Source organism: Molothrus aeneus, chromosome 13 (assembly GCF_037042795.1).
Source record: "Molothrus aeneus isolate 106 chromosome 13, BPBGC_Maene_1.0, whole genome shotgun sequence".
Classification (NCBI taxonomy): Eukaryota; Metazoa; Chordata; class Aves; order Passeriformes; family Icteridae; genus Molothrus; species Molothrus aeneus.
Genome location: NC_089658.1, coordinates 10,796,074 through 10,820,978, shown reverse-complemented (window position 1 = coordinate 10,820,978; position 24,905 = coordinate 10,796,074). Strand labels below are relative to the sequence as shown.

Here is a 24,905-nt window from a genome sequence, read left to right as displayed (position 1 = left end):
TTCTCGCCGCCTCGTCCCCGTTCGGCGGGTCGCCGCCCCCCGGCGAGGGCACCGTGAGGACAAGACCCCGCACCCCCGATCCTCCCGGCGCTGCCACCGGGGCACATCCCGCCCCCCGCCGGCGGCCGGGCCCGGGGCGGGAGCGGAGGGGCCCGGGGCGCGCCCACCGCCCCGCCCCGGCCGCCGCCCCCGCGCTGCCGCCTGGCAGGGCGGCGGGAGCCGCGGGAGCTGCTCGGTGCCGCCGCCGCCCGGGAGGGAGGTTATGTAAGGGGGGAGGGAGGCGGCGGGAGGAGGAGCAGGACGGCTCTCGCCGCCGTGCAGCCGCCGTGCAGCCGCAGCCAGCCGGGCCCGGGGCGGCCGCATGTGCGAAGTGGGGACGCGGCCGCCGCTGGCCGCCGAGCGCGGGGAGCCGCCCGGGGGTGCCGCCGCCGCCGAGAGGTGCCGAGACATGGGGTGAGTCCGCCGGGCCCGGCCCCGCGTGGGCTCCGCGTCCCGGCCCCGCGTGGGCGCCGCCTCCCGCCCCGGCCCCGCCGCAGGTGCGGAGCGGGGAGAGCGCGGCCGCCCCGGGAGCGCTGTCCTGAACGGCTGCGTTTGATAACGTAATTAATCATTTTATAACGTAATTAATCATTGCCGCCCGCTCGGGAGCCGCCGGCGGAGCGGGCACGCCGCGGAGGCAGAGCACCGGCGGCGAAATCCCCGCTGGAAGGAGCGGGAGCAGCTCGGGATCTGGCGGAGCGGGGCCGGGGCCGGTCCCTGCCCGGTCAGCTGCGGGATGTGCCGCGAGTTCATTGTCAGATGTTTCACGCGCTGCTTCTGCGAGAGCTCTGGCTGCTGGAGGCACACGGTAAACTTGCCTGAATTGTGCCAGGTGGACCCTAATATTTTTCCCTTTTAAATTTTTTTTAACATGCCAGAAGTCTCTGACCACGTGTGGTGGCCTCTTGGAGAATTCAGCTTGGTCTTACCAAAAATTAGTCCTGCATTTTTGCTAGCCTCTAACTTACATGAGGGGACAAAAGCCAAATGCTGGCATTAGGGCTATTTGTGAACTAAATATCAGAGAACAGGGTTAAGGTTGTGCCTTTGGCTTGAACTATATATAGGTTTGAGATCCTCTCGACCAGAATGTCTTGGGGGATTCCAAACCCACACATTTAATTTACTTTATTTTTATCCTATTATGTTCTCTTACACCTTTTCCTTGCCTCTCCTCACCACCATGTGGCAAGGAATCATTCTCCAGTTTCTGAGCTTCCTCTGCTGCTTTCAAATGTCCAAATTCCCACTATGGAATTGTTAATTGTTGTCAAAGTGGTACAATTCGAGGCTATATGGATAAATAATGAATTAAAATTACATGCACGTGTCCGAATTTGATACCCAGGAGTACTGAATAGAAGTACAGGGGCAGAGTGAGAAATAGGATCTAAGTGAGTATCTCCCCACGTTTCTCTTCAGGATTACAGGGGCTCATCTGCTTCTTAATTATGCAAAGTTTCACTGGAAAATAAAAGAGAAACTGTCCTTGGGGTTGGAGAAAGAAGTATTGAAACCTGTTTGGAGCAGCACTGCCCCGTAGAGTCCAGGATGATCAGAAACATCCATCCACGGAAACTTGTCTCTGTCACTCTGCCTGGGTGTCTCTAAAGGCAAATGTTTTAGTTGCTGTCATTTTTAACCGTTTCCATACTGGTAGATCAGTTTAGCTGTGGCTTGGAGAGATGAGTGGAGGGTCCCAGTGCTCTCCACCCTTGCTGTCAGCCAGGTGGAGTTCTGGGCTTGGTGTGGTCCTGCTCTGCCTCCGGAGCTGCTCAAGCTGAGAAGGACTTTGGCTGCAAAGGCTCCTGAGAGCTCTGGTTGTGCTCCTGCCTGTGCTGCTGCATGCAGTGTCAGAACATGCAGACTTGCACAGGCAGCAGGCACGTTCACTAGCCCAGTTCAGTACCCTGATTTAATGTGTGTCTCAGTCACTTCAGTCTTACACTGGTGCACGTGAGCTCAAGCTCCCAGTGTCATTCATTCCCCGGGTTCCAGCGTGGGTTGTACCTTCTCTTGCACTCTGAACAGAGTTCAGACAAGGTGTTTGGGGAATATGCATTTTCTCAGTGTCTCACATAACTATCTTGCCATTGACCTTTCTGATCCAGAGAACTTGGAGGTACATTTGTGATAGCATTACTGCAGCTGTGATAGCATTGCTGAGCACACATGACACAGGAGCAGCCTCCCAGTTTTCTTCCGGTTCCATCTGCGCTGCAAATCCTTCACCTCTGCGTGCTCCAGCTTGTCCTTTTGTGGAATGGGCACCTCTGTACTCAAGCAGGATGTGGTCAGAACACAGAGCTCAGTCATTCTTACTTGGATGAATATATTTTGGCCCAGGCATTTGAGTGGGATTTGCTTCCTGGGCACATTTTGGTGTCACATATGGGGGATGTACTCATAGAAATTGTGGCAATGACTTGATTCTTAGCTCTTAAAATATTTTTTCTTTTACTTTCCTTTTTTTCTTTTTCCTGGGGGTGACCATTGCTAATGATTCATTTAAATGCTGCCTATGGATTTGGCAGTGACTGATCGTGCTATGAAACCTGATACAGCTACTTGAGCTTAGCAAAGCAAAGCTATTTAAATTGCTTATTAGCTGTGAGCTGAGCTATTTAAACTGTTGGTTTAGTTCAACTCACTAGGCAGCAAGGTAGTGTCAAGTTTTACAATTTACATGTTTTTAGAAAAATCTAATGCCTGTAATACAAGGAACATGAAAACAACCTTGTAAAAAAGTCACTAGAAAAAAAATCTGCTCCAGTGTCCATAAAAGTCAATATGAAAGTTGCTGCTGACTGAAAACCACTGTATTTTGGTCAAGCCACTGTTAAGAATCTCACTGGACAAATGTCTACTTTAAAGGGAATGGATCTTTTCCCAAATCACTTCTTTCTTCTACCCAGTGTATCTGATCGCTGCTGTTACCTCAATCCTCTCAAAGTTTAAACTTCAGCTATTTGAAAACCACAATGTAACACATTTCCAGCTGTAGAAATCTGTCTGAAAATACCTCCTGCTTTGTCTCTTGCTGTTGCAAGCCAAGGGCTGACACAATCAAGGAAGTGTCTCTGATGTTAGTGGGCTGTACCTACTCATCTAATCGCTGTGGTCTGGCTCACTATGACCTCAGTTTCAGCAGCCCAAGGTAAATTTACAGTTATAAGGATGCTTGAGGTTTTGGTATTAGCTGATTTAAAAAGGTGTTGGATAGATGTTTCATCTGTGCCTAAATTCTTTTATGATTTTCATTTCTTTACTATCTTTGTATTTCCTTATCTATCCATAACAAATAATTTCTGTTATGAGGTGTGTGACAAGTATCCAGTTTGGATTAGACCTGTAAATCTCTTCACTGCTGAAGCTGATATTATCTGTTGGATTAAAACTCAACTGATCTAAATGCCCTCTAGCATTAAAATTGTGGTTTTGTTCTGTTTTATAAATCATATCAAAATGACAACCAGGCCTCTGAGTGTTAGAAATTATTGCAGAAAGCTGTACAGCCATGTGTGTGATACAGGTTAATGGTGAACTAGCTCACAGCACACCTTTCTTTTGGCTGACATGAGATGTCTTCTTTTTGCTGCTTCCTCTGGGGCTAGTGGGGTAATTTAGTCCCCTGCAGCTGGGATCCATCCATAACTCTCCAGGTGAGCTTTGAGCCAAGCCCCAGGAAGTTTGGAAAAGGCAAGTTTCCAAGCCTGGATTGGGCAATGGAGTAACCTCATCTTAAGGAGATTGGTCTCTTGAACAAAACTCTGTTCCCCCTGTGGTATATTCACAGAAAGATGTTTAGGGCTGTATTGCTGAGGGTAGCTACACATGATGTTTTTATTATGCACTGACATCTAAGAGCTCAGGGAAGGCTGCCTTGCTCTCCTCCCTTCTGCTGCCAGCAGTGCCAACGTCCATTGGCCAACAAGTGGCTTTATTTGGGGAGTAAAAGGCAAAACCTGATGTGAGGGCAAGGAATGAAGGAGATAAACAGAGGAGAACGTGTGATGAAGCTCGTGTTACAGGAAGGCAGTAATTTTGGAGGGTGTTCACTTTCTGGTACCAGCAGTCCTTTAGAAACCATGGTGATAAGCTGAGCCTGAGAAGCTCGGTGGCAGGGAATGGTGTTGTTGCAGAGGAAATTCACCTTGGCTTTCCTCCAGCTCCCGCTGAAATCCACGGGAGTCTCTCACCAGCTCCCTCCAAAGTTTGGCCAGGCCATCTGTCTGCCAGGGAAGGGGAGAGCCTGGGAGGGGCAGGCAGAGAATGAATGGCACCTGGCTGTCCCTGCAGTCTGGGGCCCCTCAAATCAGGGCTGTGACAGGAGTGTGCCTGAACACAGCTGAGTTGATACTTTGAGCTCAGGGACTCTTGAGATTTTAAGGTCAGCAGCTTCAGTTTAGTCCTCAGCATAGCTCAGGGGGGCAGATTATGTCCAGCTGGTGGTGGTTTTGGTGTTCAAGGGAAGGGACTGAGATCTGATAGGTGCTGAGTCTGTTCATCTCATGTTTTTGAAGCTGCTGGCTGGCGGTGCTTGATTCTTCACAGCCTTGGTTCCTGACATAGCTATTTCCATTTTACAGGGTAGATATAAATGGATGTTATTCTGACTTGGAGAATTCTGTGTCTGTGTACAAATACAGTGTCTGTACAAGAATCTGTGGAAAAGTCAGGTCCAGAGAACTTTGTGTTCTGGATCAGTATTTGGGTTCACTGAAATGATGAGGAAACTCCATTGACCTCAGTAGTGTGTAGTCCCTTGCTTATGTTAAACTCATTTATGCCAGGTTAGAGAGGCAGGGAGCTTGGTGGGGTGGGTGGAAGAGAAAAGAAAGGACCAAATATCTAGGGCCTCATAATGATTTGTGAGTGTTTTCAGTTTTGGTGTGGCTGTATTCAGGTGAGTGACCAAACCTGTAACAGTGTTTTGTCCAAGGGACTTCACCTCTCACAACTATGTGAGGATTCACAGCATTGCAGACACATGCGTGAAACTGAATTTATAAGATCTGCTACAGATAAATTCACCAAATTACGAGAGGAGAAATTTGCCAGTACCACAACTAGTTTGAGTGTTCTGCTGCAAATTTCTCAGACATCTGCTCATGTAGAAAGAGTGGACAAAAAGAAAACTTGATACCAAGAGTCATCATAGTTACATTGCTTTCAGCTGCTAACCTAATTAATTACCACTGTTAATTTAATTATCACTTGAGAAAAATCTTGTAAATAAAATATTCTCCACAAAGCGGGGATGTCCCTCAAGCCCTTCTTTCTATTTGAAAAGAGAATGGTGAGTAGGTCTCCTGATAACAAAGGCATAATTCAAATTCTTTTTAAATTAAAACATTCTTTTCAAATGTTAAAAAGAATTATTTGATGTTCAGTTCCTTTAAACGGAAACTTTTTTAACTGATCCAGGATGTGATCGAGTGTCTCAAACTGTTCAAGCATATTCCCAGCGTGAACCAGGCAGAGGACAGTGAGTTTGCTGAGAATCCAAGAGCAATCAGCCTGGTTTTGAATCTAGATTTTCTGCAGTGCTGTGTATTCGTTTTATTCATTCATTTGGCTCTGTTATTGCAGTGCCTAAGATAAATAGCCTCACCCATGAATGTACGCTTAGGGACTTAGGCGTAAGCATTTTGAATCAGCTGTTGGTTTTCCTGTTGACTTTGTGATAGGGTGTGTGCAGAGTGGGAAATCCTCTTTCCTCAAGGTTGCTACATGGTCAAATCTCTGTCTGCTTTCACCTTGAATGCTCTCCATCACCTTCTGAAGTCTGTGCACTGCAAAGACAGCGTGTGACTTGTTTATCCTGTGATTTGGTCATGGCTCTTTAGGATGAAAATGTGCTCAGAGGAACGTATTTTAAGTATGTTTCTCTGATAACTGTACACTGTCAATAGCTGATGATCCTGTTCTTAAACCTCAGAATGTGACGAGGGCATTGCCTTCAAACGAAGACAGGAAGTGTTTAAGCTTGAGCATTAAAGAAGCCCTTTTAATGGCAAGAGCAGCAATTAGGCAGGAATAGACAGTTAGTACCTGGGAAGGCTGATGCTGCACCATAGCCACGCAGCACCCAGCACAGGTTGGGCATGGTGTGAGTAGGGCTTGTGTAATACACACTCATGCAAAATGTACAAGATGAGATTGGATGATGCAGTTGATCTTTGTATTTTTGGTGACACATGCTGGCTGCTCTGTGCCTGTTTGTGAGAGGGATGTGCCGCTGCTGCCGGCTCAGTGCTCGGTGCTGAGCTCATGTGTGACACCAGGAGCTGCTGCTCGCTCCTCATTGACGTGGCAGCTCTTGGACCCTCTGCATCACTGGCAATTGCTTCCTAATGGTAATTTTGCCACCGGGGTCAGGATGAAAATGAAGATAATATTTTTAAAGAATGGATGCTCGAGGCGTTTCAGGATTTGTTTAGAAGGGAGGGATGTTGCTGGCTGACATCAGCAAGTGGGACAGGTTGCCTAATGACTCACAGGGGAGCAGGAGCCTCTGCTGTGTAGGTGTGCTGGATTTGTGGGCTTCAGTATGAGGGCTAGCAAGAGCTCTAGCTGCAAAACAACAGGGGCTTTGTCATGGAGCAAGAGCATGCAGATTTGAGACAGGGGAATGAGGAAAGGAGGGTGATGGAGGTATGAGCAGCATGAGTGCTGCTTGCTGTGCAGACCTGTTCCCTTCAGAGGCACCGCGTCCTCCTTTCCTGCCTCCTCCATGCACTGATCTGATTTTATTTGTTTGACGTGGCTTATCAAAATGCAAGATTGTAAGAATTCCTGAAGGGACAAACTGTTTCCTTTCCATCTGGAAGTTTCACTGCAGCCTACAGGATTTAGAAACTCAAACCCTTCTGCAAGTCGGAAAGAAAATTTCTGTAGAAGTTGCACTTTTCTGCCTATGCATCAAGAGGCCTGGGAGAGCCCTCCAGAGCTGCCAGTGTTGTTCCCCATTAGCATTTTCATTATAATAATAATAATAATCCTGCAACTGCATTCTTATCAGGCAATGTTTAGTACCTCAGTGCAGGAAGACAGCAAAGGCCTCTGTGGAATACATTAAAAAATGCGTAGCCAGCTTGTAAAATATTTTTTTCCTAAAGCTGCTTCTGCTTGTACTGAGGCTCCTTCCTTGTGGAACTGTGAAATGGTGCTGTATGAGTGCTTACTGAATAAATACTTGTTGTTTACTTAATGCTTTGCAGTAGATTCTCCTCAGATATGGAACCATTGTATTTCTTGGGGGGAAAAAAATAACAAAATTTTAATCCTCCTTGGCTCTGAAGGGAAATCTTAATTTTATATGTGGAGGTGTGAGCATTTTATTTTTAGTGTTCAATTACTTATTGTTTCATCCCTGGAAGAAGGACAGTGTAGCCAGAGCTGGGGAGTACTCAAAGCTTTTCCTTTTGAAAGGCAGTACTTCAAGGTGCAGTCTCCCATCATTTTAATTGAGTTGCAATGACTGACTCAAGTTCTCTGCTGTTGGTGAGTTGCTCTGTAATCTGGAACAGCAACACTTTATTGTTGCCTTTGTTTCATTCCCTGGTTTTATCAGGCTTTTGTACTGCAGCTTCCCACTATGAATCTGTGGCACACGTCTGAAATGTGTCTCTGTAGTTGTTTGTGGGAACATACATTTGTGATATTGAAAATGTTTCATAAGAGCATTTGATAAAAGAGGGAGAAGTTCTTTGAGATGAGAAGTGCAGAATGTCCCCAGCCAGCACTCAGGGCTGCTTGGAGGATGCGTGGGACATGTAGGGAGAGTCTGACACCTTTTTATCAGTTATTTCACAGATGGGGGTGTCTAAAGATGAGCTCTGTTCTGATGGGTAGCTCAGACGCTGGTGCAAAGATGGCAGCAGCATAGTTGTCCCTGTGCCACCCAACCACCCCAAGTCCTACAAATCACATAGATGAGTTTGTTTGATGAATTACAGATTTAAAACTTTTTCCATGCCTCCAAGTGTCAGATTTGGCTTGCAGAGCTGATGGCAATGGCCCTTCTAGGATCCTACCTTTTGGGATGGAGCAGTTTCTGGCATGCAGGATGATGTGATGCCAGTCCTGAAGGTGATGTCGTCAGTCCCCATTAGCTTAACTTTCCCCCAGAGCTGTCAGTTTGGATTATTCTTCCACTCTGTAGCTTGTCCTGACATGGAAGTGGGACTTCATAACTTGAGAGCCACTAGGTGGTCAGTTTAATCTCCTTGCACATTTATACAAAGGAGGAGGTCTAGCCACTTCACCCACTCCCTTGAACACTAACACAGTATATCTGCAGTTCCCTTTTTTCCCTTTGTTTTTTCCTCTCTTAATATTATTTGTGTTGAGTCTGTATCTTGTGTGGCCTGTACATAGGATGTACCTAAGCCCTTCCAGGTAAAGTCCTTACTTCTTACACCCTCATGTGGTGCAAACCTGAGAAAAAAACTCCAAAGCTGAAACACTCCTCCCTAACTTGCTAGGAGGTTTCTGCCCAGCCAGGACAGAAAGTGGGCAGTGCTCAGGGGCACAATGTACAGAAGGGCACAACTCCTGCCCGTGGGTGTACAAGGAGGAGATAAAAGTATCTTTGTACTCACTTCATTTTAAATTCAGTGATTGTCATAATAATCCCCCCTCCTCCAGCTGTGATAGGGACAAATTTATTCTTTTATGAAATAATGACAGAGATTTAGTTGCCTAAAACTTTACAGCACACAGGTGAATGAGAACTCTCTCTTTTCATGATTATTTTATGTTCGACGGCTGTTTGTCACTTGCATAGTCCATTACAGAAGATAGATAATTTTCTGTTGCCTGTTGTTTATAGAGGTGTTCCTCTAAACTTGTATTTAGTATCTTCTAAAAATGCTCATTCATAAAACCCCATCTAATTTGGTTTATGGTCCTTTTAAAGAAGAACAGAAATTGGCTTGACTGAGAACAGGGATCTGTCACTTCACTACACCCACCCAAATTCAAGGGGATGGAGTTGAAAGCTCGAGTCTGTAATCTCAGTTACAGTGAAACACAATAGCTGTGAACAAGGACCAGATCCCACGCTCCAGTGAGGGAATTGTTGGTTTAGGAATTATTTGGAATAGATGGGAAGCTGCTCATCTCCCAGGCAGATGCAGAAGTGTGTCTGTGTCTATGATTCCCTGGGAAACTTTTCTTTCCCCTCTGTGCCTCTTTCACCTTCCCGTGTGCTTTGGAGCAGGAAAATGGGTATTTGTGCACAATGAGAAATTCCACTTTGTCCTTTGAGAGCTCTAAAGGACAAATAATGTCTTTAAAGTTTCCATGTGATCCTCCAAGGCTTTCCCCAGACAGAAGGTTCTGAACATGTGTTTTCTGAGACCTTCAAAATTGCACATTATGGGAGATGCATCAGCTTTCAAGGACGTGGTAGTGTGCAGCCTGGTTCTCCTAGCAATCTCTCTCGCCCTGCTTTTCCTCCCCAGGCTTTTCTGCAGAGCCTGTGGTTTTGCAGAGAGCTGCAGGGACAGCTTCCCTCATCAGCTGGACCCAGGCCTGGGGTAAACACCTCTCCTGTGGTTCTGGTTACCTGCTTTTCCCTCCACAGGGAAGGTCTGTTATGAATTTTTGAGCCACAGAGTAATAATCCTGCATAGGTATTGTTCAGATCTTTGCGAGAACTTTTCTCCATTGAGTTAGAAATTAGCATTTCAAATTCTATGGGGGAGAAGTTGCCAAAGTTTTTTATATTTTAAGCTTAGAGTTTGGAAAGGAATCAAAATATCTAATCCACTTTGCATTCCCTGCTTGGTCTTTCCTCCCTGCCTTATGAATTGGCATCCTTGTCCTTTGGAGGGAGAGCAATATTGTGCAACTCTGTGCAGCTTCTCTTGTGAAATACCAAAGTAATATTGCAGTGATCTCCAGCACCCTTCCCAATAACTGTTAAATTAGCACAAGTGACACGAGGTTGTACTGGAAAGAGTTTATGCTGATCAGCTGCTTTGCAGGATGACCTCTGAATTATTGGCCAGAAGATAAAACAGACACACAACTGCTGAGAATGATTTGGGATAGTTCAGTGCTGTTATTCCACTAAAGAACAGCTGATTTCTGTGAGTTAGACAGGTGGTCCAGACTTTGCACCTTGGAGTAAAGTTAGTTTTTCCCTCTTTCTTTTCTTTTCCCATCTCCTTTTTGGCACTTCTCCTTGCCCTGTAGTGAGGTTGGAGCTGCTGCCTGGGGCACAGCCTGGCTGGAGCCCAGGGTGGCAGCAGCTCCAGACCCGGGTCAGTGCTGGCAGGGAGGCACATGGAAAAACACAGGGCTGGTCTGCGTTGTCTAGGGGGAAATGGGCAGCTGATACATTCTTTTGCTGCCTTCAGGGGTAGTAAAGCTTTCTTAAAGAACCTGTGTTTAGTGAGACCTGCGGAAGAGGCCTTAAAAATGAAGTCGGTTTAATACTTCGGGTGCTAAAGTGTGAATGTGTGAAAAGTATAGTAAGAATTTCTCACCAGTTGGCACCTTGTCCTCAGTGGGTGAGCAAGTACTTGATCCATTCTGCATACCAACACCAGGCATTAATTTTAGATCACAGGGACTGTGAAGAGTGCAGTTTCCAGCTCTTGACTTGCTGTATTTTACTGATGGCAAATAGGGAAAACTGATACCTGAACTTTTTTTACCCCCAGCAAGGGAGATGGCTGTTTCCACTAGCAAGGACTTTCCTATCATGAAAGTGCATTCAAAACAAATTACTGCAGAACACAAAACATTATTTTCAATCCTATTTTAAAACAAACAAATGTTCAGAATTTTGTTCTGGAAGCAAAGCAAAAAATCATTTAATTTGTGTGATACGGGTTTATTATTCCAGCAAAAACATCTGTGGAGAATTTGAGCTGATTTTGCTCGCATTTGTTTGGTATAAATAAGCAGTAACCCAGAGCAGAAGAGGATCAGGTCTCCTGTGTGTATTCTCCCATTGTTCTGAAGGGTGGATTCATAGCTCATAAAAGGGATGTGTAGCAGCCTGGTGTGTTCTGAAGGGTGGATTCATTGTTCTGAAGGGTGGATTCATAGCTCATAAAAGGGATGTGTAGCAGCCTGGTGTGTTCCATGGGCAGCTGGGAACACACTGAGCCACTGAGGCAGCACTGCAGAACTTTGCTATGGAAAATGGTTGGCAGTGAGCAGGGTGAGCCTCTGGTCACTGTTCAGCTGCTTTGGTTTGTTTCACAGCATTGCTGGGGAGTGGTTCTGTCCCCTCCTGGTTGATTTCTCTTTTGGGAGCACACATGGGGATGGCAAAATGCATTTAGTGCATGTATAATCACAGAATGGTTTGGGTTGGAAGGTGCTTTAAAGATCATCTAGTTCTAACCTTCCCATCTAACCTTCCACTAGACAAGGTTGCTCAAAGCCCCATCCAGCCTGGCCTTGAACACTTTCAGGGATGGGGCAGCCACAACCTCTCTGGGCAACCTATGCCAGTGCCTCACCATCCTCAGAGGGAAGAATTTCTCCCTATCCAATCTAAACTTGTCCTCTTTCTGTTTTAAGCCGTTCCCCTTATTCTTTCACTACATGTCCTTGTAAAAAATCCTTCTCCAGCTCTTTTGCAGCCCTTTAGGTACTGAAAGGCTGAAAACTGAACTCTTCCAACCTGTCTCCAGTTGAGAGGTGCTCCATCCCTCTCATCATCTGTGTGTCCTCCTTTGGACTCACTCCAACAGCTTCACATCCTTCTTACACTGAGAGACCCAGACCAGGTGGGTCTCACAAGAGCAAGGAGAAGGGCAGAATCACCTCCTGTGACCTGTTCTTGGGATGACCCAGAACATGGTTGGCTTTTTGGGCTGCAGGTGCCCATTGCTGAGTCAGTCCTGCTCCAGAGATCTGTGATCAGGGTTTGGGCAGTCCTCCACTAGATTTTCAGGGGGCAGGGCTGGCTATATGGCTACCTTTAAAAGTGGGACAAAAACTTCAGTATCTCTTCAGCCCGAGGGAAGAGCAGGAATGAGAAGTACCAGGAAAAGGAAGAGTGCATCTCAGTGCTGGAAGAGTGGCATGATCAGGGGCCATGCAGAGCAGCTGAATGAGCACCCTGTGCTCCCAGAGCCCTGGGCCAGCACACAGCCAGCTCCATCAATATCCCCTGGAGCCCTGGGAGGGAGCCCAGCCCCAGCCTGCCCGCCCTGCTGGCCCTTTGTTTTTATCCACGTTCACAGAAAAATTATTTTAGACCATCTCATCATTTTAAACATTTGGTAAGTGTTAATATACTTTCAGCTCAGTGGAAATAATCACCATATGGCTGTAAGATTTGCCATCTGTCCAGAGACGCTGGAATACAATTAGTCCATGTAGTCCATTTATCAATCTATAAGTGACAATATTCACAGTCCTGGCAACTTGGGCTGCTGACAGAATCAGCACTTGCCTAGCCCTACCTGTCTGCCCTTATTACATCAATATATAAATGAGATGGAAAAAATCCCATCATTCAGCTGTGTCCTTCACCCTTGACAGAAAGGGAAAAAGTCTATATTAGTAAAAATGAGACTGAGGAAATGATATGCCTTAATTTTTGTAGCACTAATTGGATTTTTTAATGTCTAGTAGACCTTAATTTCATAAGGCAAAGCCAGATTTAAGTGCAGTCTTTCAATCAAAAAATACCAGCAGGACAGAGTATATCACAGGCAATAAAAAATATTATGTCCTCTCCTGTTGTATTAATTTCTGAGGCACAAAAAGCTGAATACTACAAACATGAGAAAAGTCATCATTAGCATTATACAGGTAAGAATTAATTTCCAGGGTTTCTTGTTTGACTTCAGAAAAGCAAGAAGAGAGTTTTTCAGCAGAGTGAATATATTTTTTTAAAAGGTCAAGGCCTTTTGGTTTTAAAACTATTAATGATCTGACATTTAAAGAGTTCTGACTTTTGACTGCTCTTGCCAATCTCTCCCCTGGCCTGTGTCCTAGCCTGGCCCCTCAGGACTGTCACCTCCTTAAAACCGGGGTTAAATTTGGAATAGCTAATGCATATCAAGAAAATAATTTGAATGTTTTATTTGGTTTTGCATATTACCCAAACTCATCTTGCATAATAAGTTTATAAAAGGCATGTGTGCTATGTTTTGTTTATTCTACAAATTTTCAGCCAGCCCACACTAATTTTTGAGACTCTGCTGACAGGAAAATACAATTTTTTGTTGTATTTGCTTTTTAACTGTAGTTGTGGGACCTGCATAGCATGAAAAATGCTGATACTTGAAATTAAATCCTTTCATACCTCACATTTTGTATAACCTTTGCATAGCCTACAAGGTTGGAGGCATTGACATGCAGAAATCAGGAGTGCCAGGGAGCAGGTCTATAGGGATCAGAAATAGGTGGCTGTTGAGGTTCAGGAAGGTCTGGGGTAAGTTCCCCCCAATACCACCTGCAAATATATATTTGCAAATATATTGCACTTTGCAGTGCAAGCAGGTTGCAGGGATTTAGTTTTGTGGGGTTTGTGGCAAGGGAAGTGGTGTTTTTTTGGTTTTGTAGATCCTGTGTTGCCCATGAATAACCTGATGGTTGAGTTTTTCAGGTTAGTAGTTCTCTCTGAAACTCAGGAGATTGCCAGAGGATCCTCACTTTTGCACTGGGGCTGCTGACAGCTTTTTTATACCAACAAATAATGTACATATCTGAGATCTGTACTGTAAATCTGACGGCTACAGATGGTGTTATATTTTTAAAGATCAAAGTGAATAATGTTAGCTTCTAAATGTTTGAAATTTCCTTTGTATTTTTAACTTGCAGCAGAAGAAATGTGTCATTCTGTTCCCTTATTGGCTGCTAGGAAATCCACAGTTCCAGGAGCTGTGTCCCCCAGTTGCTGAGAGAGCTCCTGCCTGTGTGCAAGCAGCAGCCAAAGCACTCTGCCTGCTTTTAATAATTCTGTTAGTCTATTAAAATCACCAGAAAATGGGAATCTGCTTCTTTTCAGGTTGTCTGATGTAAGCTGCACTGAGTGGGGACTGGGGCTGGCTCTAGCTGTGCCTCTTTGTGCCCAGCACCTTGCTCTGGGTTCTCTGTGAACACAGGGGCTGTGCTTGCACTGGAACCTCTCTTTCCTGTTTTTAATATACTGGCTTTGGTGCTCTTGACCACATTTGGTGATTTTCTGTCCTTTGCATGATCTGCTCTAGAAGGAGGCTGGTAAGATCAAACCCATTTTAACGTGGCAGTGCTGTTGCCAGCCTGGTGGTGTTCTCAGCACAGGCAAGTCAACACCTGCACTGAAAACCCAGTGTGGGCATTGCTTTGCATCCTTCTAATCTCTCACAGAGCAAATTGCTTAGCCTTTAATTGCTTTTAATTTTTACATCCTTAAGTTCCATTAAAGCCGTGCAGCCTTGCATTAAGCCATCTGTTGGCACCCTTTTCCTTGCAGTGCTCAGAGCTGAGGGTGTTGCCAGCCCAGGGTGGCAGCGTGTCCCAGCACAGGGCACAGCCCTGTCCTGCCCCTGCTGCTGCCACGTGGTGGTGGCCACCAGGGCAAGCAGAGCCCTATCGTTTGCTTCTGACCTTACAGCTGGTAGAATTCCTTATTTGATCCTTCAGGCAGCAGATCAAAAAGAGTTATACAACTTGTTCTTTAAACTGAACTGATTGGCTTTTTTTTTTCCTCCCCTAGTGTAAGTGGAAGAAAAGCCTCAGGGGAGAGCATTTGAATAGGGCATGGGAAAGCATATCAATAATTACATGCATGGATTAGTGCACAAAAGCACTCCCCTCCAAGGATTTGCTTAGTGCTGTGCTGTTTGAAATAATGGAGTGTTTAATCATATTATTTTGCAATACCGAGGCTTTGATTACGCCACTGATTGAAATCAGCTTTCCAGATTGCTTTGTGTGAAGATATCCTCATCAGCCATGCAAATTCCTATAGCATGGGAGGAGAAAAAAGTCATAAAGATGCTGCCCTGGTGGTGTCAGTGGGTTTTACATGCACACACATGGTCTCACTCCAGTCTTCTGTTTGTTGGTAGGGTGTGTTTTGATCATATATCCTCTGACATTTGCTCTCTTCATTTTGTAAATAGACATGAAATAGCCCATACAACCTCAAAGTATCCTGAGCCCTCTGCCATGCAGAAGTACAAAGTATTAAAAGTGGTAATAAAGATTCCACTACTGCATTGAAGGAATTTTCTGCTTGTTTATAAAGGCAAAATAAATTCCTTCCCAAGGCCAGCTGCACGGGGTGGACCTTGGTGCATGCAGGCATGCCATGATCCAGAGCTGGGATAGCATCTGGGCCATCCCCTTGTGCCCTTGGTCTGTGCCAGGGTGGAGACTGCAGGGAAGGGAGGGAACGTGCTCCTGCTCCTGAGACCTGCTCTCTCCACTCCAGGGTTTGCACTTGCAATTTACAATGGCATTTCTCCCTGAAATATTACAATGCCAGCATTGTGCTGCAGAGGAGGCTGTGCTGAAAGCATTAACTCCACTGGAGCTGGGGTGAATGCAGAGGATGTAATTTTTAACCAATCCAGAGCAATGGGATGGCCTTGGGGGGCTGTTCATGTGCTGATCCAGCTTCATTGTCACGAGGGTGGGAGAGTTGCTGGCTGTACACAGTACAAGTATTTTTTCCTATTTGCAGAGTTTGAATTCACACCTTTGCCAAAGGGAGGGTGGTAACATTACTGAGGTGCAGATTTATGGATCCCCTTTAAATGTCTTCTTAGAAAAAAACCTCTGAAATGATCAGTTACACCACCAGTTTCATACACATGTGCCTCAACTTGGTTTTTTCCAATAAGTAACCTTACCTATGGAGGATTAGATCAGGGTCCTCTCAGTTTCTGTCACTTGTGTATGAGAGTTTATTCACAGTGTCTTGAAAGGTTAATAGACCTCTGGAGATGATCCCAAAATAAAGTGTGAGCTTCCTCAGTGCCCAAGATAAGCCTTTTAATTTGGATATTGGCTTGGTAAAGGTGCAGTGGTGTTGTGAGACCTCACAGAAGTTACAATGATTTTCATGCTGAGAGCTTTTTTCCTGAAGATTTGTTCTTTTTGGATTTACTGAGCTGCGAATCAAAAATTAGTTTAATTGATGTCTGTGCTTTTAACAGACAGTTCTTTAGCTAGCTACTTTTATTCTAATTTTTTTTTTTGCCTAAGTAACTGGAACTATTATGTTCCCTAAAAATGCAAGAAGCACTTTTGCTAATTATATTCTGTTGAAATAATAATGCCTGTAAATGAGGGGAGCTAAAAAGATGGATTTTTTGCACAAATTTCATATATTTCTGCAGGTGAGTTGATATCAAATTTAATATCAATTGGGCACAAGAGAATCATGACTGGATATTTGAATGAGTTGCATGACCTTGCTCTTGATTAACACTGCTGCCAGATTCAGCACTTCAACCACATCATGAGGAGCTTGGTCTGCCTGTAAAATAGGAATTTCAAGACCGAAAGGAAGGACTTTGAGTAAATTTTATTTTTAAAACAGCTGTTTTTTTCTCATTCTATCTCTTTTAGGGGCAGTGTAACTTTTGTTTCAGCAGCCAGGGTTTTCCAGAAGTACCTTCCACCACTTTGGGAGGGAATTCCACCTGGGAGCACAGGGCTTAACTGGCTGGTACTGACAATGGCACTTTTAGAGGTGCCTGCATAATTTTTGGGTTTTTTTATACAGAGACTAAAGAGCAGCAAAACCTGGGTGCAATTGCCCATTGCTAGCCCAGCCCATCACTCCAGGCCAGTTCTCCCACTCCCTTTTACAACTGATAGTAAATCCTCCCCCTCTCTCAGCCCTGCACTGCTCAGGGTTATGTCTCCATCCTTACAAGTCATTTTTGCTGTGGAAATAAGTGTGAGGAGGAAGGATTGTTTGCCCTGCAGGAGCAGTGGGAGCTGCAGGCTGGTGCTTTGCAGGCACCCATCCCACCTTCCTGCATAGTGTGGAGGAGCAGCTGTCAATGCTCTGAGAGCTTCTCTCTGCTCTGGACAGACTATTATTCTTTTTTGTTGAGTGCTGAATACTCAGCTGTTGATTTAGCCTTTTGAATTCACACAGCCAAAAACTGCCCTGGGTAGATGTGGTATAAAACTACCCTGCAATGACAGTGAGAGCAGAGCTGCAGAGAGGAGGGGAGGTGATGAATTCTATTTCAGGCTTGCTGGTGGCTCTGTTATCCTGGGATGCCATCTCGCTCTCCAAGGCTGTTTCCTCAGGTGTAAAATGGAGCCATTACCCACCTGCTCTCCTCATGCTGAGTTTTGCACCCTTGCAAGTTGCAGCAGGCTCTCATTGCTGTGCTGGTTGTGTGTCCTGGCAGCCAGCACCAGAGCCTGCCTGTGGCAGCTGATGGGATCTGAGTGACCTGGATTCATTGGCATATGGCATTTGGGAAGGGAATGAACTGCCTGCTCTCCTAACGCCAGTCTGCTGCTGCCACATCCCAGAATGGCACAGATTTAGTGTCTGCCTCTCCCCAGCTCTGTGTGCTGCCCATGCTGAGTGGGCCCAGGCCACTGTGCTGGCACTGATGGGTGTTGAGGTGCCAGGATCTCAGGCACTGGGCTGAGACTGCTGAATTTGCTTGGTTTGTAGCACAGGGGGATGCTTGTCTTGCCTGGAGTGTGTGCAGTGAGGTCAGAAGGGGTCCTTTAACTTCATCCTTGGTCATCATTAAGAATGATTTGCAAATGATTTAAGAAGCATTTGTGTGGTTCTTTTTTTCTGAAAAGATTTGATCCAAGATGGCACAAGTGTTGAATGCCTAGAGGTAACAGGTTGGAGGATAATGAACTCTAATTTTTGCTTGGAGCAAAGATTAATATTGTGTATAAACTCCAGCCACTGTGCTAATTGCTGTGTGTGACACCATGAACTGCAACTTCTCCCCACAGCAGCTCTGTCTTCATCACAGCCCTGCCTTTTTTTGATTTTGGTGTTTTGAGGAGAGGGGCTGGTTGTTTTTCAAAGTTTGAGATGTGCATGTATATACAAGTGAGTAGAGTTACAGGTAGGTAAACTATTTTCACAGGTAATTTTTAGGCATCATAACTTGCCTGGACTTTCATCAAGATGAGTATTTCAAATAGGAGAAAAATCTCCATCCATGATCTGAATAAATACAAATGGCACTGCAAACTACAATACATGTACATAGAGGATTAATTATTTTCAGTACAGGCAGTAGTAGCAATGTTCAATCCAAATAACTATTGGCACCAATTTTATCGTGTTGTGTTTAGCAAATACAGATTTTTGTATTGTGACCAGTGATGGGGGATATGTCACAAATAGGATTTTGCATTTGCATCTACTCTTTTTTTCTTGAGAGATCCTCATTATCTAATACTTGTTACAGCAGATCACTGCAGATCTGCTGGCACTGTCAGGTATGATAAACTCAATGTGTGCATGATGCTGGGCTGTAGCAGGAAGCACCATGTTCCAAAATCTCTGCAGGCATGTGCATCCTCCACCAAATGGCAGATATATGAAGACATGTGCTTTAAAAAAATATTTTTATTGCAATTAGACAGTTAATGCAAAGTTGTCTACAGTTAGTGTGGAGACAGCACAAATAATCCTGTGCAGTAAACTTAGAAATCCTTATCTAAGGATTAAGTTAAGGAAATGTTAAGTGATCTGCTAGTGAAAGTTTTAAAAAATGTGTAATTAGTGGTTTTGCCTCCAGTGGACTACCAGAGCTCCTGTCACAAATATACTTGATGTTCCAGATCCTACAGAGATTATTTTGTCCCAGTTACTTCATGGCCAGTGCATCCAGCTGATGTGCACTGGGCACTTGGTGCATTTGAACGTGCCTGGGTGCTGATCCCACAGGCACCCACATGAGTTTTATTTGTTTTATTTACTAGCAGAAAGGATTGCTGTAGCACAGAAGTGTTCACTGATCAGTGCCTGGTCAGGAGCTGGTTCCAGGATCCCAGGTGCCACCCAGCTGGAGCTCGCTGTGTCACAGCTCCCTCAGCCACCAGCATCCCACAGCCCAGAGGATGCTGGCTGCCATCAACAAGGACTCTTTACAGCTGAAGTGATTTAAATCACTGGTTGTGCTCATGATTCAAGTGATAAACAAGGAAATTTGAATTAAATAATTTGAACTTTTCCTAAGTGAGAGCTCATTGCTGTTGATTAGGAAGAGTAATACAAAACACATGGCTTGCAGCTAGTCACACACTTGTGAAATTTGGCATGGTTGTATATTAACCAGAAAGTGATACTGTATCTAACACAGCTGTGAAGCACTTAGTTAGCTCGAGAATCTTGTGGCTTGCCTTTTAAATTCTTTGGAAAAGGTTAATGACATTAGAGGAGGGTGGTTTTTTACTTGAGATTTTGCTCTTATGAAGCAAGGACAGAAATTAAAGGTCGGCTAAAATGTGTTAAACCATGACTTGAAAATTGCAATTATATTTATAAAACATGCTTGCCAGATTTAATAATGAAAAAGCATTTTCTGTCTTAAATTATATTACCAGATAAAGAATTATTAGGTGTGATTTTCTACTTTTCCTCTTCGACTTTTCAAGCAGCTTTACTCTGAGCACTGGATATTACTGTCAAATTGATTTTTAAACAGTTGGGTTTTTTTTTAAAGAGTATTTAATCAATCATTAACAACTTTGGTTAAAATTCATGAGATTTTAAATATTCATAAATTCTCTTTGCCTTCATGTGAGGGTCCAAGCCCGGCTGGCAGTGCTGCTGCTCCCCAGGCAAGCTGGCAGCACACAGAAGGAGCAGCTCACAGGGCTCAAACCAGGCACAATGTGCTCTGCAGTCTCAGGTTAGCATTGCTGTTAGTTTATCATAAAAGCTGATAAACCTCTGATGAAATGAAAAGGAAAGGAACCCTGGGAAATGAAGTCATTCCTCTAGCAGTAAAGTGCTTTCTTGAACGTAGAAAAGTTACAAGTGAGTAAGAATAATCATTCTCAATTTGGAGCTTTGTAGGACCATGGTGAAGGGTTTTAAAAGTACCTAATTTTGCATTTCACTTGAAAATTGAGTGCCACAGTTTCACAGTTGCCTGTGTGTGCTTCAGTGGTCAGAGGGGTTTGGGATGCAGTGGATGTATCCCCTGTGCTAGAGCTGTGTCTGCAGTTTGGTGGCTTTGCCATCCTGCTGTGGTGTGGGAACGTGGTGGCACCAGCTCTCAGTGCTGAATCCTGGGCTCTTTGGGCTCCTTGGGGCACAGAACTGCAGCAAGGCACACCAAGCCACAGAAATGCTTCTTCTTTTTTTAATTATTATAAGGCAGCACCTGGAAATCCAGGAGGTTGTGTTCTGGGGGTGCTTTCTTCAGGGAGTCAGAAATCAGTCTGGGGGCTTTGCTGACCTGTAGAGCCACCTATGGCAGGAAGACCAGAGGGATGTGGAGCATCCAGCTGGCCCTTCCAAATCTGAGTCCCAGCTAAAGATCAACAGATCAGCTACCTCAAATGATTTAAGATGTTTAGGTTTGCACATTGCATTTTCTTATTTTTTAATAATTTATCAGCTAGCATGCTATCACTGTGACACAGAAAGACAAATGCAGGTGGGCTTTTCTGTTGTTGGTAATCATAGGATTAAAAACAGGTTTGCCTTTACTTAATGAAAGAATGAGTGGAAAGATGGATATTTGCAGCCCTGAGCTTTACTATCCATTGATTTATCCACTTGGATGGATGTGTACAGCTCCTGCTTCAACAGCAGCAGCTTCAATCAAGATTCCTGAACAAATAGATAGAAAATTGTGGGGCCTTTGCCTTTTCTACTTTTATTGTCTCCAGATTTACTTTATATGCTTACTGCCCCTGCTGCAGAGCAGCCAGGCATAGTTTTAACTGGGTTTTCTGGTGTAGTTAAGATAATATAACAGAATTAAAGTTGTTTGTGGAATAGGTTTTTATGGAGGAAAATTCCTAACGTTTACAGTACAATATTGGGTTGTACTACCTTGGTTTTAGTAGAGTCAACTGAAAATATAGAACTTTTTAAAGGCGAAAAAATTTCCAAAATTATTTTTCACTTGAGGAGTGTACATTTTTAAAGAGAGTAAACAGCCTGGGGGAAACTTCCCCTCCTTGAATTTGTTATTACAGACAAACTCCATGGCCTCTGGAGGTGTTACAATGCTAATCCTGTGTAATGGATAAGGAAAGTATTTAAAATGTTAAGGAAACCTGCCCCTTCTTTCCACCCAGCTGAGGATGGCATCGATATTGGCCTGTGAAATGAGAGCTGGCTTCAGCAAGTTACTGATAAGGGAGAACTGAAGCAAATGCTACTCTTTGACAGCTGTAATATGACAGTCCCATTGTAATTTCAATTTATTTTGAGTAAGTATTTTACATGGTTCAGCACAGCTGTCTGACCAGAAACCTGCAAGCCGCTGGAAAAATGTAGAACTTTGTAAGTCTTGCAAGAAGAAAACCACTCATTCATTTTCTCCCTCCTGAGGCCTTTCTGGGCTTTGCAAGTTCACCCCATCTTTCCTGAGATAATTGTACTCTTAAATCACTTCATTTGTTTGTTATTTGCCAATTTACTCCCCTTGATTTTAATTTAAATTTCTGGGTGGAAGCTCCATTGTAGTACCATTGGTTTTGGATCCTGTAGTAACTCTGTCAATTACCTATCCATGATGTAACGTTTTGTATGTGACAAGAACATACTGAGTGGTACACTTAATATAAAACATTGTATAATGGAGCTTTCAAAAACCAAAAGCATGAAAATGAATATAACAACTCAGAGTTTGCTTTGCAGTTCACTTCTACTGCTAAACTTGGATTAAGGGTATGGTTGGTGGTGAATTTAGTTTTATGGCATTTAAGAAAGGCTTAATTCTGATCTTTAACCTAGATGACTTTGTGTGTATCACGTGTGGTTCTTTCGGTCCTGAGTCCTCTGCTTTTCTGTGTGATTTGCTTGGTCACACATTGAAGGTAAAACAAAACCCCTCCATTGTGTGCACAGTCTTCTTGAGGAGAAGAAGCATCTGAGGAAGGCTGGTGTTTGGGAACAGGGTGCTGGGGTGCTCCATCACCCACTGAGAGCTGAAAGGCAATATCTCTATCAACACTGGAGTTTGGTTCTGTTTCTTTTCCCCCCTCACTTCCCAGGTTGATTGACTGGTTTGCATCTAATGAAATTTTCATGCACATCCACAGAACAGTGGGATTCTGAGGAGAGAGATGAATATTTCAGTAATTATACCATGCCTGTATGTCACTGGGGTCCTTGGTGCACCCACACAGGAGCCCTGGCTGTGGGTAGCAGTTCACAGGAATTTGAGCAGGGGCAAATCCAGCTGTGGGGGCTCGCTGCTTTTGGCAAAATATGTGGATGGGGAAAGAAAGAAAGAATGCATGTGAATGTCCTGTCCTGGAAATAAGTATTTTGAGGAATAGATGGGTACTGGGGTCGTTTAGCGTGGGGACAAAGAAGCCAGTTGTTTCTTGGGCTATGGCAGTAACTTTAGGGTGCTGAATGTCACTTAGTGGTGCCAAGGAAAGGTGCTCAGGGCTGGAGTGTGGCTGGGCAGTGTCACTGCTCTGTCTTTTCTTTTGGGGGATTGCCAGGTGCTCTCTGCCTTGTGCCTTCACTGTGCCGGCTCAGGGCGGGGCTGCTGGGACATTGCACCTTCCACACACTCACGCATCCCTTTCTGCTGTCCCTCCCTATTCCAGAGAACAGCCCATCTTCACCACCAGAGCCCATGTCTTCCAAATTGACCCCAGCACGAAGAAGAACTGGGTTCCTGCCAGCAAGCAAGCTGTAACTGTTTCCTACTTCTATGACAGCACGAGGAACAGCTATCGGATAATCAGTGTGGATGGAGCCAAGGTAGGAGCTGGTACCTGGTGCATGTCTGTGCAGAGTGTGGGACTGTCAGCCCTGCCTGAGCACAACTGGGACTTATTAAATATTATAAACACTCCTTTTTTTATATAATCCATCAAGGAGACTTGTAGTGATAATTGGAAAAACACAGGGCACCCTAAAAGTGATTTTGCCCTGCTTAGTTGATTTTGTTTCTGATGAGTTTGACTTCCTGATAAGTGAGCTGACAACTTTTAAGTGTCCAAATTGAGTCAGTAGCATGGTATCTGAAACTGCCACCTATATCAGGCTGAGGCCTTTTTAGTGATAAAAATGTTCTTTTTTAAAAGAAACAAGGAGACAGATGCATGAAGACTATAGCTTTTAATGTAAATGTCAGCTGCATTTTTGCTTTTGCCTGGCTGAACTATTTACTACTTAATTTAGTAGTAAAGTAGTAACTATTTAGTACTTACTATTCTTAAGCTTTGGCACTGGAGTTCATCAGCCTTAGGTCACAAGCTAGGCATGAAGGCTCTTCCCCCAACCCTTTTTTATTAATTTGTTTTGCATTACCAGAGAGTGTGCTCAAGTATTTGCTGTAAGAATCCAAATATTGGTCTGAATAGATTGCTAGACAACTGTTTTTATTACAAACTACATTTATGCCTCTGATTAGTCCCTCCAAAGTCACTTGATGGGTGACAACTTTCCCCTAGCAGACCCCAGTCAGAGGTAGAAATGAAACCATTTTGCTCATGTACAAATCATCAGTCATTTCTGGGTAACAAGATGAGTTTACAGCCTTTTTATCTGTGTTCCTGTTTGGATAAGGATGTTAAAATATCACTGTTCTGGGAGATAGAGATCACAGAAATCATCCCTTAATAAAGCTTTTCTATTTGTCATGCCTATTTCACATACTTGTTTTTCCAGACATCTCCTGTGCTATATTTGGTTACATATTGGCTTATAAATCTGCCATACTGCCTGCTTTAATTGATGGTAATGTTTCATTGACACCAGTACAGCATTAATATCTCCCCATCAGGAAGCTGTTCGTGCCAATGAGTTCATTCCCAGGAATGCTGCAGTTTGCAGCAGGCACACACAGCCCCTGGCACCTGCTGGGGGAAGCTGAGCCCCCCAGATTTGCTTCTGCTGGTGGGCTGGTGGCTTTACAAGCCCTGGCAAGTGCAATTTCCAAGCCAAAGCTGCTGCACTCACAGCAGTGGCTGGCTTGATTTGTGGCTGTGCATGCATGCATTAAGACCAATTAATGAAAACAGAGTAATTACTGTGTGTGGTGGGGGAGCTGCAGGGGCAGCGTATGGCCACAGCCAGAGGTCCTGCCCAGAACTGCAAAGGGTGTGCAGAGAACAAGCTGGGCACCCAAGCTTTGCTTTGCCACCTGCTCAGGAGACACTCAGAAGGAACATTCACCCCCTGTCCCCTGTTTTAGTGTGTCCCAGAAGAAGGTGAGCTTGCCATGATTAGAATTCTCCCCTGGGGCTTCCCAAGCAAGAATCAATTGCTGGCCACATGAATTATTCCTCTTGTATTGAATCTTTGCTGGTTAAGGAGCAGGTCAAGAATAGATGTTTCCTTCATGCTCACCTCTGGAGAGTCCTGTGACCCTGCCTGTCCATTTTAAGAGTGCTAATTGGGGGGAAAAAAACCTGGTGTTTATGCCAAAAGAAGTTAAAAGTTGCATTTTTCCCTTCAAACAAACTATTGTTTAGTGTTTTGACCTACTTTTCCAGGCAGAAATGAAACTGGGTAGAACTGTAAGGAAGAATATAGACAGCTTCAGATGATGGTGTCCTGCTTTCTGTACATCTCATTAGAATAGTCATCTGTGTGTTGGCAAATACCAGATGGATTAATGTGACAGCATCACTGTGGGCATAAGTTATGTCTGCTTTGAGGACAGAAAAGCTGAAGCTCAAGTAAATGAAGGGACTTGGCCCTAGAAGGAAGGCAGTGATGAAGGATGTGTATCTCCTACAACTCT

General features: G+C 44.4%; 1 protein-coding gene across 3 annotated transcripts in view; it reads left to right on the top strand.

The window, feature by feature from the left end:
* The first annotated feature begins 353 nt into the window (after positions 1 to 353).
* The window catches only part of HOMER2 (homer scaffold protein 2), a 57,092-nt gene continuing 32,540 nt past the window's right edge, over positions 354 to 24,905 (top strand). For all 3 annotated transcript variants that reach the window (XM_066558732.1, XM_066558730.1, XM_066558731.1), the window contains exons 1-2: positions 354 to 453; positions 22,759 to 22,915. In XM_066558732.1, coding sequence (XP_066414829.1) covers positions 362 to 453; positions 22,759 to 22,915 — 249 coding nt within the window. In that variant the 5' untranslated portion in view covers positions 354 to 361. The remainder of the gene's footprint in view (positions 454 to 22,758; positions 22,916 to 24,905) is intronic.